This window comes from Narcine bancroftii, chromosome 4, assembly GCF_036971445.1.
Source record: "Narcine bancroftii isolate sNarBan1 chromosome 4, sNarBan1.hap1, whole genome shotgun sequence".
Lineage (NCBI taxonomy): Eukaryota > Metazoa > Chordata > Chondrichthyes > Torpediniformes > Narcinidae > Narcine > Narcine bancroftii.
Genome location: NC_091472.1, coordinates 256,706,823 through 256,723,999, shown reverse-complemented (window position 1 = coordinate 256,723,999; position 17,177 = coordinate 256,706,823). Strand labels below are relative to the sequence as shown.

Here is a 17,177-nt window from a genome sequence, read left to right as displayed (position 1 = left end):
CCTTCATCTTTCATAAGACAGGAGCAGAAATAGGCGATTCAGCCCTTCAAGTCTGCCCTGACCATTTACTCATTACCTGACCTTCTCCCCATTACTTCTTGATTAGCCAGGACATCAAAGGTTATCAATCCTGCCTTAAATACACCCAATGATCTGGCCTCCACCACCACCTGTGGCAACAAATCGCAGATTTACCACCCTTCGGGTGAAGAAATTCCTCCACGTCTCTGTTCTAAGTGGACACCCTTCAATCCTGAAGATGTGCCTTCTTGTCCTACCATAGGAAACATTTCTACATCTGCTCTGTTCACATCTTTCAACATTCAAAATGTTTCAGTGAGATGCTCTCTCATTCTCCTGAAGCTGATCTGTCCTGATGCATCCTTAGATAACCTTCACCATCTACATGTTGCCTGCACACTAATATTTCCGTCCTCCTAAGTTGTCATCATGTAAAGAACCCAGCACCAATTCCAGTCTGAAATGATCTGGACAAGCCAACCACACAGGACCTTGCCAAAAAGCTTTCAAGTTCCCACAAACCACATCAATAGCACCATCTTCAATTTTCTTAGCTTCTTTAATAATTTGACCAAAAGAAAAAAAAGTTAACGTCAATAGTGAAGTGTGGAGTCAGTCTAGAACTTCAAATACATGGATTAGTTGACCCAAGAGCCATTACAGGTTTTAGGATGTTACCAGATTTAAAGTTTCTTTCCTGATATTTTTTAACTCCTAAAAGGAACTTATTAATAAAATTGTTGCTTTTGCTTGATACTCACTGATTTCTCTGTACCCCTCTGCATTTCTGTACTATTTAACTTGCTGCACTGTCAACTCGCTAGACTGCTTGCAAACTGTCTCACTGCACTTCAGTAAGTGTGACCCATTGAAACTCTAACGTGGAGTAAAGGTTTTCACAGGAGTGTTCTGATCCATACATATTCTTCAAGTAAAGTAGATCAGGAAGTCAGAGCATATTCTAACTGGTGGTCAGCAACACAAGTCAAGAATCTGAACTGGGACCCCTCCACTTTATTTTTACATAGGACTTTGAAGTGGGTCAGTAAATTCACAGATGACATGAAGGTTGAAGGCATTGTGTAGAAGGCTGTCAAAGGTAACAAGACAGAGTGAGGTGAATTAGAGATGGCAGATGGAGTTCAATCCAGATTAAGTGTGAAGTGATACACTTTAGAAGGTCAAACTTGAGAGTGGAGTACAAGGTCAATGGCAGTATTCTTAATAATGTGAAGGAACAAGGGGATCCTGCACAAGTTGATAAGGTGGTTAAGCAGGCATATGGTGTGCTGGCTTGCATGATTAGAGGAATTGAGTTCAAGAGCTGTGATGTAATGATACAACTCTATAAAATTAGGGTTAGATTGTACTTGGTGTATAGCATTCAGTTCTAGTCACCTCACTACACGAAGGATGTAGAAGCTTTAGAGGGGGCAAAGATTTACCAGGATGTAAATGAACATATCTCATGAAGCAAGGTTGACTGAGCTCGGCTTTCTCTTTGCACGGACTAAGGAATTATTATCATAATTACTTTTAAAAAGAGAAGTATACATAAAGAGTGGTGCCAGGAATGCAATGCTGTGGATGGTGGAGACAGGTACAAGAGGGACATTTAAAAGACTCTTAGAGACATGGATGTAAAAGAGGGTTATGAATATATGGCAGGGAAAGGTTAAAACGTTGTGCAACAGGTTTATATAGGTAAACACAATATCAAGGGCTGAAGGGCCAGTTCTGTCATGGAATGTTCTGTGTTAGGAAATCTAACTGTACAGCAGTTCAAGATGAGGTTATGAAAGAGGTTCAACGGAGACATTTGAACCAAGAGACCTTCAAACAAGAATTGCAACTAGGCCATTTTATTACTTTGTGGTTGAACAATTAACAGAGCATTTCAAAATACTTGACAGAGAGCATTGCCAGTTATTCCAGAGCTCTGGAAGGCCACACCACATTGAACATTGACTGCTCGCAATCAAGTACAATATTCATTAAAAAAAAAAGCTAAAGGGCTCCATGAAACACTCACCAACAGTACCAAGATTTTTTGGCACCATCCAACAATAAATGCAATGAGTTCTGAAATAAATTTTAATGTTCAGACCATTGGAGAACTTTATTTGTATACGTATATACATACGTATATACGTATATAATAAATATATACACACACACACACACACACACACTCTCACAATTATATATACACAGAGATAGCATCAATGGATCACGTTAAACAAGTACAACCATACATATGGGTAGCTGGATTAAACAGAACCATCTATTGTACAACTCAAGAATAACAAATGGTTGGATAATTTAATAATTAAAATACTGCTTAATCATGAGATCCACATAGTTAACCACGAACTAGGAGAACATTAAAAAAAAAAACTAAAAGATGATCAACATCTTAACTCAGACTATTTGCAGTAATTAGGCAGGTCTGCAGGTCACAGAATGTAAGTCGAGCAGCCGATCTAGGATGGGACAAAGTGTAGACAAGAATTCCAGAGAATGGGATTGGGTTGGTATGCTCCACTGTTAATGCAGTCAAACTGCAGCCTCTCCAGGTAGCACTGTTGCCTCTTAGCTTGTCATCCAGGTTTGATCTTGATTTTGGGTGCTGTGCGGAGTCTACATGTTGACCCCATACCCCTAGGGGTTCCTCTGAAGCCTTGCTAGCTGCTACTTTAGTTGCACTATGTAAATGACCCTTCATGCAAGGAAGAGAATCAGCAAGTTGTTCGCAGGTGTGAGCAAGAGAACAAGTTCTCTTGTTGTTGCTCAGTGTTGGTGATTCCCCTCTTATATTGGAGGGAAGTTAGTGAAGTACACATATTAATGATCAGTGAGAAAATTCTTAGGGCCGTATCATTTAGGAATTAAAGAGAAAGAAAAAGAAAGGATAAAGGGAAAAGGATGAAGAATGAAATCAGAAGAGAGAAATTTGAATACAAGGATTGCATATCATTCAGTTTGTATGTTTGGTAGCTGCAAGACAGCTCCAATTGTTGAGAATCAAAGCAAGTTTGAATATGCTCATTAACTAGAGGGCATTGATTGTACATTTGGGTGAGCAGATGTGGTCATACACAAGGATGCATTCTGTTAATACTGGAGTCTACAATTGAAATACCTCTGCAATAAAATGAAAGAGGAACAAAGGCAACACCAATTAAAATACAAATTAATGAAATACTCCACCCTAATGCTATTGCATTGACCTTGGAAAGCCATGAACTTGTTCCAGTCCTCTGGTACCAGAATCCATCCTTTCTGTCATTGTACTTATAAACTTGCTTCTTGCAAAAGGTTGGTAGACAATAAATCAGTGAAAATATCTTCCCCTTTCTCATAATCAGCTGCTTCACCAGAACAGAGAGGGGATAGGACCATAGAGAGGAAATCCAGTGTAGTCCGAGTAAAATAACCATATTGCTTGGTTCTCCCCCCACCCCACCCCCGCCAAATACTACTCAGATCCATCCTCACTGGCTTGTTCCAGTTTTAAATCGACTTTCCTATAAGATACGACTGCCCATAAGGATAATGTGGCCCAAAGATCACACCTGATCTATTACAGCTCAAAACGTCAAAAAAAAAGGTCTGCTACTTGATAAGAATTGGCTGATTTTCTCCTTTGACATCCCATAATAGCTTAGATATGTATGACTTTCTTTGACACTCAAATCACAATAGAACTTCATGCAACAATGTGAATCAAGAATAAGTTGCCAGTTTAATTATAGACCTGATCATTGCAAGGATGCTCATGAGAATACAAACTGACTGAAGCACAGTAACCAGGATCAGTAAACCTAGAACATTATGTTTACAATGGCAACTTCTGCATTTCTCCATGGAGTGTATGGAAAATAATTGTTCAGCTGCAGGTTTTCCACAGGGCTTCCAGCACCTTCACTGGTCTCCCAATAACACATCTGACTATTGAATTCTTTCAGTAAAGTTTTCTGGGAAAACACGCATGGAGGACTTCAGATCTTTCTTCTGGATCCAGTCAAGTTCCTTTATGCCCATTAACCAGCCTTCATCCTGCAAAGAAAGCAATTGCAACTGAAGTGGTTGAAGCTGCAGTCAACTTTTATGAACAGAAGATGGGGGCACAAGGTGAAGAAATCACTGAAAAGCATTGCAAGTATACGTTTATGTAGTACCTTTGCCAATCTCTGGACATTTACAGTAAAATCCCCAGTATCTGGTACCTGTGCAGATGGGTGGGTGGCAGATAAGTGAATTTAACAGTTGCTTGAGGTTGTGTGATTGGCTAACTAACCACAAGGGGCACCAATTTTATACTTTATTTTTCTCACCGATTTATTTTCCACATTTTTTTGCTGGTTGCTTGAATTCTGGATAACAGGGATTTTACTGTATAACCTAAAGTGCTTTGTAAAGTAGGAAACAATTCATTTGCTCTGTTTGACCAGCTCATTGTGCAATATGATCACGATCAGATGTCTCATTGACAAGTGATTAGCTGAGTGACAAATCTGGGCCCTGAATTCAAGATCATCTTCCCAAAAGTTCTTCAAAACATGGTACCAAAGAGCCAAGCATAAAGCTCAGTTTTAATCTCCAGGATATTACACTGCTAAAGAGTGTTGCATTTTAGATCAGGGAGACTCTCAACTCTCCACTTAGATGCAAAATATGACCATATTTTTTCATGCTCCAAGAAGAGCATGGAAGTTTTCTCCTCTACCCTTTGTGCAGTCAATATTCATGCCTCAACCAGTCATCACATTGGTGTATACAGGATTCCATTGGGTCAATTTGTTGAAATATTTTCATATCAGGACGTCTCACGAGGTTACCACTGGCTGAGAGATGTCTGGAATGAAAAGGATGCCTCGAAGTCCTTACCCACCACCTTCTCATTTTAGAGCATCTACATTTATTTGATATTGTGGATAGAACCACTGAAAAGTGCAACACAGCTCACCTGCTCTTCAGGGTTCTCATAGGTTACAACTAAAACAACGTCGCCTGTTTTAAGGTTCAGTTCATCAACATCTGTGGCATTGTAATCATGTAGAGTTCGAACCTGTCACAAGAATAAATAGGAGAGTTTTATCTCCACATTGTCAATTCATGACAGAGAGTTTGATGTCAATTTATATAATAATCAGATGCTAAAATCAAAGGAAATGAACTTGTTCATCAGGGAGTGAGGAAGAACATGTTGTAAGAATTCAAACTTAAATTTTAGAGTTAGACATACAGCACATTAACAGGCCATTCCGGCCTACGAGTCCGTGCCGCCCAATTTACACCCAAGTAAGTAGTATGTTTAGTACAAGAAGTCATCCTGAAGCTTCACACAAACTAACCAATGTAATGCCATGCAGCTCTATCACATCTATTCAATGGTGGGAGACAGTTGGGAGGATAAGGCTGAAAGAAGAGCCCAGTTGTGTGGATGCTGAGGATTACACTTCAGTATTTGTGAACACATTCAGTCAGTCCCAGTAACATTGGACAACGAAGATTTTTCTTCCTGAACACTTTTGGTTTATTTTATGGATTTTGGGTTGCTCTGATCATGAAAATCACCTTTATTTGGATACAACCTATTTTTGTGACCAAGTCTACTTCAGGCATACAAAACCATGAAGTGCAGTGAAAATTGTAAATTCATTTTCTGCATTTGCACTTGGGATTTCTTCCCTGCTGATCTTGGTGTAGTCAGTGATAAACATGGTTAAAGTCTTCACCAGGTCATTGAAACCATGGTAAAGCGCTATCAGGGCAACTGAAATACATCCATGCTGGCCAACTATTGTTGGACACTGGCACAAAAGGCATCAGATGCTGAGTACAAATGAAAATCAGCAGCAAAACATTTTTTAGGTCAGTTGAACTAATCCAATGTGTCAGAATCATTATTCGATTAAACATGTTAAATTCAATAAAAGTTAATTTAATGTTTCTCCATCAACTTTCCATGTGATGTAGCAAATGTGAAATTATTTTTGTGTTCAGCTTGAAGTTTTCTATCGTAACTGCCAAATTTTTTTTCAGGAAGCAAAACTGTTCTTTGCTTCCTTCCCAGTCTTCAACCTATTCATTCTACACAGCAAGAAATGGCTGGCTGCATTGGGTGAAAATAAAATGGAACCAAACATCCCAGCTCTACGATGGAACTATTGTAGACAAGATTCAAACCATCTCTTCCAGTACAGTGGCATTAGCACTTGCTCTCCAATAACCTGTCCTCTGATCCCAATTTGGGTTTCACCAAAACCAATCTGCTTCAAACACAAGTTTGCTGTGAAAATGTACCAAGGAATTGAATTCTGCAGGCCAAGGCTAGATTGATGGCTTATGACATCAAGATAATTGGCCACGTGATATCAAGGATGCTTGGATGAGGAAAAGCATCCCCTTACACATTGGGCATCAAGGGAAGTAACATTTTAATGGGTGGAGGCATCTCTCAACACAAAAAAGGTGGCTGTGATTATTGGCTGGCGTTTACCAGTTTCTCAGAATAATGATGGGTCCAACCATCTTCATCCACTTCATTGATTATTCTACATGATCAGAAGTGCATATTCACTCAATATTGTAATGTTCAATTCCATTTACAAATCCTCAATGAATTAGACTTGGTTGGGATAAAACTTGGATAATGCTCAGATCAGAGGCAAGCAATTTCCTTCTGCACTGGTACTAGTTATTCACTAGATTACTCCAATTACACCCGTCAAACTCAACTTCTGACCAGAGAACCACTGGGGCATGGGAGCACCTCACATTCCCCTTGCGCATTATCCTTACCTGGAAATACATGGGCATTTCTTCAATTGCTGGGTATTAACAATGAACTCCCTCTCCAATAGCATCGTAGGAATACCTTCATCAGTTCAGTGGCTCACCACCACCTTAAAGCCAATTAGGTATGGGCAAATAATACTGGGCATACCTGCAATGACCAGATTCTGACAAATCAATACATTTGTTAAATCACAACTTCTCACCCACCTTAAACTGAAATCCAGGAGGCATTTCACTCTCCTCTGTGGGGACGGCATCAGACAGAGAACCATTGGTATTTTCAGCAGTAGTCTCCACAACCACACTTGGGATGGTATCTTTCACCTTAAAAATAAAGCAGCATCTTTTAATGTTTTCAGAATTACAATACCACAGGCATACAAGGTATTGATTGGCATTGCTAAAGTGTTTTTTAATTAAACATCAGGTGCTTCACAATCAGCAAACAATATGACAGGTCCCAGATCCTGCTGCAAGCTTTCAAAGTCTTTCAGGCTGTGCACAACACCCCAAAACTTTGTCATCTGCAAATTTATCCCTTGAATTTACCACATTCTCCATATAATTTGCTGATTATACCACAGTATTGTGTTGTATAAAGGAAGGGAACGAGTCAGCACAGCACACAGAATGGAGATCGAAAACATGGCCGAATGGTCCACCAACAACAACCTTGCACTCAATGTCACCAAAACTGAGCTGATTGTTGACTTTAGGACACGAAAGCCAGAGGTATACAATTCATTGATCATTGGGGGGGCGGAATCAGAGATGGAAAGGGTGACCAAATTTAGGTTCTTGGGCGTCACTATCTTGGAGGATTTTTCTTGGACCCTTCACACCCACGACATTGTGAAGAAAGTACATCATCAGCACCTCTACTCCTCAGGAGTTTGCAGTGGCTTGGTATGACACCAGAAACTCTGGTAAATTTCTAAAGGCGTGGTAGAAAATGTGCTGACTGACTGTATCACAGTCTAGTATGGGGACACCAATACCCCTAAGTCTAAATCCCTTCAAAAGGTAGTGGACACAGCCCAGGACATCGCAGGCAAAATCCTCCCCACTATTGAGTATATCCACAGGGAACACATTTGTCAGAGGGGAGTAGCAATCAAAGACCCTCACCACCTAACACATGCTCGCTTCTTGGTGCTGGAATCAGGAAAGAGGTATCGGTGCCACAAGACTTGCACCATTAGGTTCAGGAACAGCTGCTACCCCTCCACCGGTCAGACTCTTCAATGACAAACTCAGAGACTTATTTAAGGACTCTTACTTGTGCACTTTTTTTTGTTCTCTCTATAACTGCACATTTTGTTGACATTCGTTATCTGTTTACAGATCTTTTATTTGTTTAAATGTTTTCGCTGTGCGGAGTTTTAGTTTTTGCACTGCCAATTAGTGGTAATTCTGCCGCTCCTGCAGGAAAAAGGAACCTCAAGGTTGAATATGATGTCATGTATGTACTCTGACAATAAATCTGAAATAGATAACAAACAACAGTGGACCCAACACTGATCCCGGAGGCAGACCACCACTCACAGGCCTCAAGTCAGAGGCCATCCTCCACTAACAATTTCCACCTTCGCTCACAAAGACAATGTCTAATCCTTTCCATGTTGACAACAACTTCTACCTTTCCTTCATCAACTGTCCTGGTAATCTCTTTGGAAAAAAAAACTACAAGAATGGTTAGACATGTTGATTATCCCTAATCAGTGAAATACAAAAGTCTGCAGACACTGATTATAGTTAAAAACTCAAATGCTGGAAGAACTCAACAGGTCTCACAGCATCCAGAGGAGGTAAAGATGGATTATCAATGTTTCGGGCCTGAGCCCTTCAAGGTACAGAAAAAGCAGGCAGCACCTGAATAAAAGAAATGGCAGGGGGAAGAGTACAGACCTACAGACAAAAGGTGATAATTAGATATTGAGAAGAGCCTAGGAGAAAGGAAAGATGAGAATTGATTATTGGGGGGGGGGGGGGGGGGGGTTGGCTTTGTGATTGCAGAGCTGGGGTAAAGGTGACAGAGGGAAAAGGATAGACAGAGCTACAGGAAAGGAGACATGGGGCTTTGGGGTCGGGGGGGGGGGGGGGGGTTGGCGTAGGAAACAAAAGTCAAATGTAGGATACCTTCCAAATGATTTACTGATTTATAGACTCACCAATAATCCCCAGATTATTCTTAGAGACTTTCTTAAACAATGAAACATTAGATATTCTCCAACTATCCGACACCTCTCCTGTGGCTAAGTTTTAAATACCTCTGCTAGGACCCTTAAAATTGCTGCATCAACTTCTAATAAAGGCAGTTTTAAGACAACAAGGTATGAGTTTATTGTAAGGGAATGAAACCACGATAAGAAATTTTTTGAAAAGGCTTTAAAAAATCAGTCTTTTATATAAAGAGCTCAAGGTTTCTTTATAGGCAGATGATCGGTTGCTTTTTGTTTCTAATCCAGAGATTTCCTTGTCTAGTATATTAGCTCTTTTTTTCTAATAGTCAGTTGTAAAATGAATTGTGGACTGGCCTTTCTCAATTTTAGATTGTACTATTGGGCGGTCATTATACGCAAGTTAATTCTTTCGCTACATTTTGATAATTTGGTTGTCCACCCTCATAGATAGAAATGGAATTGAATTTTACAGAGAATATTTCTTTGTTGGGTACAAGTTGAATCTACATAAAAGTGAACTTTTACCTCTGAATGGTTCTAATTTTCCTTTTAAGATTGTGGAAAACCAATTTACCCATCTTGGTATTACAATCACTAGGAGCTACAAACATCTTAAGGAAAATGTTTCCACTTTATTCAGACAGGTTAAATTATCATTATTGAGATGGTTACCATTATCAATCTTGATGATTGGTCGTATTAATTCTATTAAAATGAACATCTTACCTAAATTTTTGTACCTTTTTCAATCTATGCCATTTTTATTCCTAAATCTCTTTTTGACTCACTTGATTAATTTATATCTTCTTATATATGGCCAAGGAAACATCCCCACTTAAATATAGCTAATTTTCAAGGAGCTAAAAGAATTGTGGACTGGCCTTTCCCAATTTTAGATTGTACTATTGGCCGGTCACTATACGCAAGTTCATTCTTTTGTTACATTTTGATAATTTGGTTGTCCGCCTCATGGATAGAAATGGAATTGAATTTTAGAGAATATTTCTTTGTTGGCAATTTTAGGTTCCTGCTTATCTTCCTCTTTATGTAAACTAATCAATAATGCGATAATTAAACATACTCAGAATATTGGCAGAATTTAGAAGGTTTTTTTGGATTTCGGAATTTTTCCCTTGCGAGTCCCATTATATCGAATCAACTTTTTTTTTAAAACCTTCTTTGCAGGACACAGTTTTTAATGATTGGCATAGATTGGGCATTAAATGTTTCAAATACCTTTTTATTCTTAATAGTTTTGCTTCTTTTGAACAATTGGCAAAATTTAACTTACAAAATACAAATTATTTTTAGATACCTGTATTTATAAGTTAGACATTTTGCTCAATCTCATATTCCTGATTTTCCACAAATTCCTGAGGCTAATATTCTTAATTTATTTCTGGATTTTCAACTTTCACATAGAGGTTTAATATCTCTTATTTATAATAATTTACTTGATTCAATATCAGCCTCATTTGTTAAGATCAAAAGCGATTTGGAACAGAAATTGAATCTTCCATTTTCTGATGAGGTTTGGGATTCCATTTGCAATTTGATTAATACTACGTCCCTTAAACATGACATTGTTTATTGAAAATTAAAGTGGTCCGTAGAGTACATTTATCTAAGGCAAAATTAGCTAATTTTTATTGATATAAATCCTCTAAATGACAAATGTAAAATTACGGAGGCTTCCCCGCACACATGTTTTGGATTTGTCCTAGTCTATAAAAAAATTTGGAAAGATTTTTCACACACTATTGGTGATTCTTAAGGTTAAATTGGAACCTTGCCTTTAATTGCACTGTTTGGAATATCTGATGATGTTTTATTGACTTTGTTATGTAATATTTAGGTTAAGTTATATTTGTTATAAAAATGTTTAATAAGTTAGTTAAAATATTGTATATGAATCCTACGCAAGTTAGTTGTGGGCTAGTACAGGGTCACAGCACATTTACAGAGAACCATTGTACTCAGAAGAGAGTTCATTCTCTGAGACACAGCGTCTTGGAAAGACTGGGCTAATGGATCTGAAGTGAAGTGATCTGAAGTGGTTCTTAATTATTCAAGAACAATGGAGTGTTCTTTTTATTAAAACTGAAGTATCCAGGTACTCAATAAAAACTGCAGAGGAAGCTATCTGCTTTTAAACAAGGCCACTTAAGCCTTTTGAACAGAGATAAGGTCAGAGGTTGCTGTGGATTTGAAATGGTTTTGAAAAAGGAACAGAATTTTGGTAGAAATAAAACTGAGTCATGCAGTTTCCAAGAATTGGGACTGACTTCATTGATGATGTAGCTGGAGAAATATATAATCAAAATCAGACATTTTTGATTAATTTCAGCTTGGAAAGTAAAGAAGTCAAAACCCTGTGCCACACACAGGTTGGAACCTTGTGAAAGACAGGGTTGGATTACAGTAATCAGAATAGGTGCTGTTGTATGTTATTCCTGGGAAAAGGGGAACACAGAATGTGACTTTTGAAATAAGGTCCACTTTGCTGTTTCTTTGGAAAAGACGATGGAATTCTACTGAGTCCATTTTTCATTTTTGTATGGCCACTTCTTTTAATCCTTGTCTGGTTTGTGAATTCATCATGGAAGAAAATAGCCACATTCAATGTCTCTTTGAAAAGAGGGCAGTTTCTTCGTGTGGAAAAGAGATTCCAAAATCTTCAGAAAAAGAAGTTTGATCCTGAGAAGACAGGAATTGTATTCTCCTTTTTACAGAAGGTATATTGATGGTCACTTCAATTTAAGACACCTCATCAAAAGAATTGAGTAAAGAGGTGTGAAGATATGATGTTTAAAAGTGCTTTGTAATTATTTATGAACAGAGAATTCAATCAAAACTAAAATGATGCTGAAATTTTTAAAATCGACTTTTCAGAATACGTTTTTAATTGCACACATACATACATTTTACATTTGTGCATAGTGGGGTTAAATTTAGAATTAAGTTTAGAGATAAGAAATGTTATGTTATTGATAGTTTAATAAAAACTATTATTTTGTATGTACCATTGTCTGGTGAATTTTCTATTGCTGTTCCTTTGTAGTGCTAACAACGTTCCTTTAGTCCCCCCCCCAAAAAAATTAAAGGGTTGTTATCTCGTAATAACTTTATCTCAAAGTCAAATTTTATCTTTTACTTCAGACGTTCAATATTGATCTAATGGAAAGATAGCACTCCATCTTCACACATACAATGTTTAAATGATATTATGCTTAGAAAAAAAATAGGTATGCCATTAAAGATTCAAATACTAATTTTTCAAAGGCATGGGGCTCTTTTATGGACCATTACCATGATCTAAAGTTTTAAGACTGTTCTAAACCACAATGTTGCGTTGTCGGCTTCCGAGTTGTCGTCACTCGATACCCACATGCTAGGGAACAGTGAAGCTTTGATTCAGCTCAAGGGCATAGTGTTAATTTGCTTTTCTGCTCATCAGAGGACAAAGTTCAAATCCTTCAGACTTCAAGAACTCAATCTTGGATGACTTGGCAGCTAAGTACTCAGAGTGTCACTATCACCTCGAGATATTGAACCTACATTCTTTTCTTTGGCTTGGCTTCGCGGACCAAGATTTACGGAGGGGTAAAATGACCACGTCAGCTGCAGGCTCGTTTGTGGCTGACAAGTCCGATGCGGGACAGGCAGACACGGTTGCAGCGGTTGCAAGGGAAAATTGGTTGGTTGGGGTTGGATGTTGGGTTTTTCCTCCTTTGTCTTTTGTCAGTGAGGTGGGCTCTGCGGTCTTCTTCAAAGGAGGTTGCTGCCCGCCGAACTGTGAGGCGCCAAGATGCATGGTTTGAGGCGATATCAGCCCACTGGTGGTGGTCAATGTGGCAGGCACTAAGAGATTTCTTTAGGCAGTCCTTGTACCTCTTCTTTGGTGCACCTCTGTCACGGTGGCCAGTGGAGAGCTCGCCATATAATACGATCTTGGGAAGGCTATGGTCCTCCATTCTAGAGACGTGACCCACCCAGCGCAGTTGGATCTTCAACAGCGTGGATTCGATGCTGTCGGCCTCTGCCATCTTGAGTACTTCGATGTTAGGGATGAAGTCGCTCCAATGAATGTTGAGGATGGAGTGGAGACAACGCTGGTGGAAGCGTTCTAGAAGCCGTAGGTGATGCCGGTAGAGGACATAGGGGAATGCAAAAGACCCCCCTCCCCCCACACCTTGCAAAAGCAATCTTCCCCTGGAAAATCAATCTGTCAGCAGCAATATTAGACAAATTTCACTTCACTATCAAACCTTCCTGCCTGAGCACTGTATCAAGAGAAGAGCCAACTTCAGGCACAGGCAGCTGATCTTACAGCCATCAACACTGGGCAAGGCAATCCCCAGTCAACTCCAGCTCTACTTCCTTAACTTGGTTTGTCAGGAGCTGCATCTGGATGCACTTCTCTCAGATGAAGTTGTCAGACATACTGCTGGCTTCGCTGTTGACCCACATTCTGCAAAAGGAGCTTTCCCCTGCCCTGGATACCATTCCCATTGACTATGACAAGAGGAAAAAAATGATTCATAAAACACTCCTTACCTGCGTGCCTACCTGCTGAAACTCTTTGTTCCTCAAATAGCTGGCCCTTACTTCAACTCCTGCATCACCACCTGAAGCCCTATTCGCCAAAGCCTTCCCCTCTGAATTTAATTATTAAATTAAATAAACACATGATGATGTGTCTGAAGAAAAAGACCAGTAATTCAAGACACTACACCAATCCACCTGCTCATCCCAGCAATTTCCCAGAAGGTCTTGCTCCGCATCCTTGTCCAAGGATCAACCACAAAACAACAAAGGTCTGAATGGCCTGTTCTGGACTTGATATGTGCAAGTAAAACAAATCACCATTGTTTTTTCAGCTTCAGTTTCATTTTCCACGACTTCATTCTTTGGTTCAGCTTGTTCCTCTAACTGAAAGAAAAAAAAAACATATGTTACCAACCACTAAACTATAAATAATTTGTCTACAAGCATGCCATTAACTTATCAATTAGTTTCTTGTTCCCTCTTCTCTTCTATCTTGCATATTTTCAAAATATCACAACAGATGGAGAGATGAAATCAGAAGGTTAGATTTCATTTTCATTCATGCAAATAAGGCAGTGGAGAGAGGGAGTTATCTAGAAACCAAGTTGGTAACAGATAAAAGCTCTCCCAAGAAAGGAAAGCAATTGCGAATGACACTCCAATGCTGCAGAGGGAACCCCAGTCGTCAGGTGCTGCCTTTCAAATGCATCTTCACCACATTAACCAAGATTACTTGTGTGTTGACCAGGCAAATCACCCCATCCTCAAATACAACAGATCACAAGTTCAGTTAATATAGAGCAAGAGCAGCATCCCTTTTACTTACTTTGTTCGCTCAAGAGTCTGATAACAAGTGGGGAAGAAACGGTCCTCAAGAGTTTTCACACTCTTGCTTCTGCCCAAATGAGGTGGAGGGTGAGGGGGGAGAGGAGTGTGGAATGCATCTCAATGTGTGGTCTGCTTTCCTGAGGCAGCCAGCAGTGGAGGCAGTCAATGGAGGGGAGATTTGTTTACACGATGGCCTGAGCTGAATGATATTCCGCAATTTTATTTACTAGTACTACAATGAGGTCCTGCTCATCTCTCCAAGCAGTGGAGGCAGTCAATGGAGGGGAGATTTGTTTACACGATGGCCTGAGCTGAATGATATTCCGCAATTGTATTTACTAGTACTACAATGAGGTCCTGCTCATCTCTCCAAGCACTATCAAATATCTCACACCTAGCCCTCCACGGCTCTAAAATTTGAATGGGTGACGAACAATATTCAAAAGCGTATACTTCACACAGAAAAAGCTTGAGATAAAATGCGCTAAATTCTTAATGGGTCAGGCAGCACCGGCAGAGAAAGCGTGGGGCCATCAGCCATCCATTTGACTTTCATGCAATGGTTCTCTGCAAGAAGTGTCGTCTCTCTACATCATTTGCAAATTAATATTTACTGAATCATATCACAAAGTGTGATTTAAAAAAAAAATCATTCATGAATGTTGCTGCCGAAGCTAAATACTGCTCCTCCCATTCTGTTGGGCTGTTTTGTAGGGCAGTTAAGAATTAACCATTTGTTTTATTTCTGAAGTCACATAGACCAGAGGGGATAGCAATGCAGATTCCCTTCATAAACAAGTAGTTATTAATACCTAATAAACTGTGCAAAATTCATTTAATTGGGAGATTACATATTACAATCCCGAGATTCTTTTTCCTGCAGGCCAGGCAGAATTTCTACTCATCAGGAGTGCAAAACATTATACTCAAGAAATATTCATAAACAAAGGAGAAAAGTAAACAAAGAAATCAATGTCAACAAATTGACTGCAAATACAGGAAAAAAAAATTCATTAATGAACAACATCCAAAGTAATGAATCTCTGATTGAGCCTGTTGCTTAGGAGTTTGACGCTGAAGCGACAGCAGCTCTTCCAGATTCTGGTGGTACACATCTCTTTCCTGACGGCAAATTTAGTTAATGGCATTTAAATTCGCCAGCTATCGAGGTGGGATTTGAAATGGTGTCCCCAGCTTTTGGCAGAAATGAGATTATAAATAGAGGCAGGGATAGCATTGACACATTAACAGTTTCTCTTTTCACTGATGCTGCCCAACATGTTGCCTATCTAGCAGTTACTATTTTTATTGCAGATTTTCAGCATTTAAAGTTCATTGCACCGGGTCTGCTCCATATGCATCACCAGACATCAATGGATGACTGCTATTGCACTTCACGGTAACTGGCATAGCCTATTGCAAAATATTGTCATTCATCCATGGACCCATGTAGCCATTGGTGAGGCCAAGTCCTGAATTAGCTTCAGTGATGCAAATGCACTGGAAGCAATTTCTAAAACCATTCTCGGACCAACATCTGGAACAGCACATGAATAAACAAATAACTGGTTGAGCAAGCACCATGTCATACGACAGACAGCATGCACATATTAGCCTTGATGGAGCCCAAAATAATCCCTGAAGATCCACCCCAAGAGAATATAGATCTTTAAAAAATCCAGGCTCCTACAGCAACAGATCCAGTGCCGATTTCTGCTCCTTTGTCTCCATTCTCTTGGTCCACTGTCTGCAAGATAAATTAAAAAAAAATTGTTCAACTGAAAATCAGAACTCCAATGTGACCAGAAATGATATTAAATCCTCCACAGTGCTTCACATCAGGTCCAGTACAAACTATTGTGCCAGTTTGACATACGAAAGGTCATCAAAATCACATTCCCTTCACCCAGAGTGGTTTTCGTTTAGTTTTCCAGACACAACAGCGTATCAATGTTTAAAATGAGCTTTCAAAGGGGAGGATATGGAAACAGGATGAAACAACTGGTAAATACCCAAACATCTTGTAATGTTAAAGATCACACTGCATCAAATGTACAGCACCGAGACCATTCAGCTCAGATACATGTCTATATTCCACATACCTTCACCTCTTCAATTCCATCAATAGTTCCTTCCAATTATTTCTCCCTCATTGACTTAAGGATTTATCAGTAGCATTCACTGCAATACTGCAACAAACAACCAAATTTCCCTTACGTCTGGTTTACTGTTTATGTAGTGGTCTTGCCAACTAGTGTGAAATGTTATCAAATCATTGAATCGCACAGTAATTACAACTGGCTGATATTCAGACATTTTCACGTTGGCAAGTCTGAAACTTGCTGAGTGATAAAGGTTTCCATTCCATTCAAGTCCGATGCCACAGTCTAATCTTGCTCCAATTCCCCAGTAGCTTGCTGGGAAGTGACATCCACAAACTTACACCAGCTAGACTCAGAATCATCTCCATTTTAAATGGGCATTTTTACTCTTGGATCAAGTTAGCTTCAATTTGACTCCAATTTGTAAAATTATTAAAACTGAATTGTAGAAGTTTCTCTAGGACTCTGGTTTAAAATGAGAAGTCACCTCAAGTTTTGCATCATACTAATAAAATAATAAGTGGAGGTATCAGGAGTGAGTCCTCAATCAAGTATTGTTCACCAGGAACACGTGGAACATTGATTTTGAGCAAACGTCCCTCAAGATGCCCTCAGAATGAGGCTATCGTAGACAAGAGCTACAGGCAAGTGGTCGCACAGGGGCCACGGGAGATGGGGCAGTGGGTTACCG

The 17,177-nt window shown here is 39.4% G+C and overlaps 1 protein-coding gene across 12 annotated transcripts in view; it reads right to left on the bottom strand.

Annotated features, from left to right (window-relative positions):
- Nucleotides 1-1,867: 1,867 nt before the first annotated feature.
- The window catches only part of LOC138761894 (myc box-dependent-interacting protein 1-like), a 190,970-nt gene continuing 175,660 nt past the window's right edge, over nucleotides 1,868-17,177 (bottom strand). For all 12 annotated transcript variants that reach the window (XM_069934809.1, XM_069934813.1, XM_069934816.1 and 9 more), the window contains 5 exons: nucleotides 16,075-16,131; nucleotides 13,875-13,940; nucleotides 7,033-7,149; nucleotides 4,991-5,092; nucleotides 1,868-4,080 (listed from right to left, as the gene is read on the bottom strand). In XM_069934809.1, coding sequence (XP_069790910.1) covers nucleotides 3,973-4,080; nucleotides 4,991-5,092; nucleotides 7,033-7,149; nucleotides 13,875-13,940; nucleotides 16,075-16,131 — 450 coding nt within the window. In that variant the 3' untranslated portion in view covers nucleotides 1,868-3,972. The remainder of the gene's footprint in view (nucleotides 4,081-4,990; nucleotides 5,093-7,032; nucleotides 7,150-13,874; nucleotides 13,941-16,074; nucleotides 16,132-17,177) is intronic.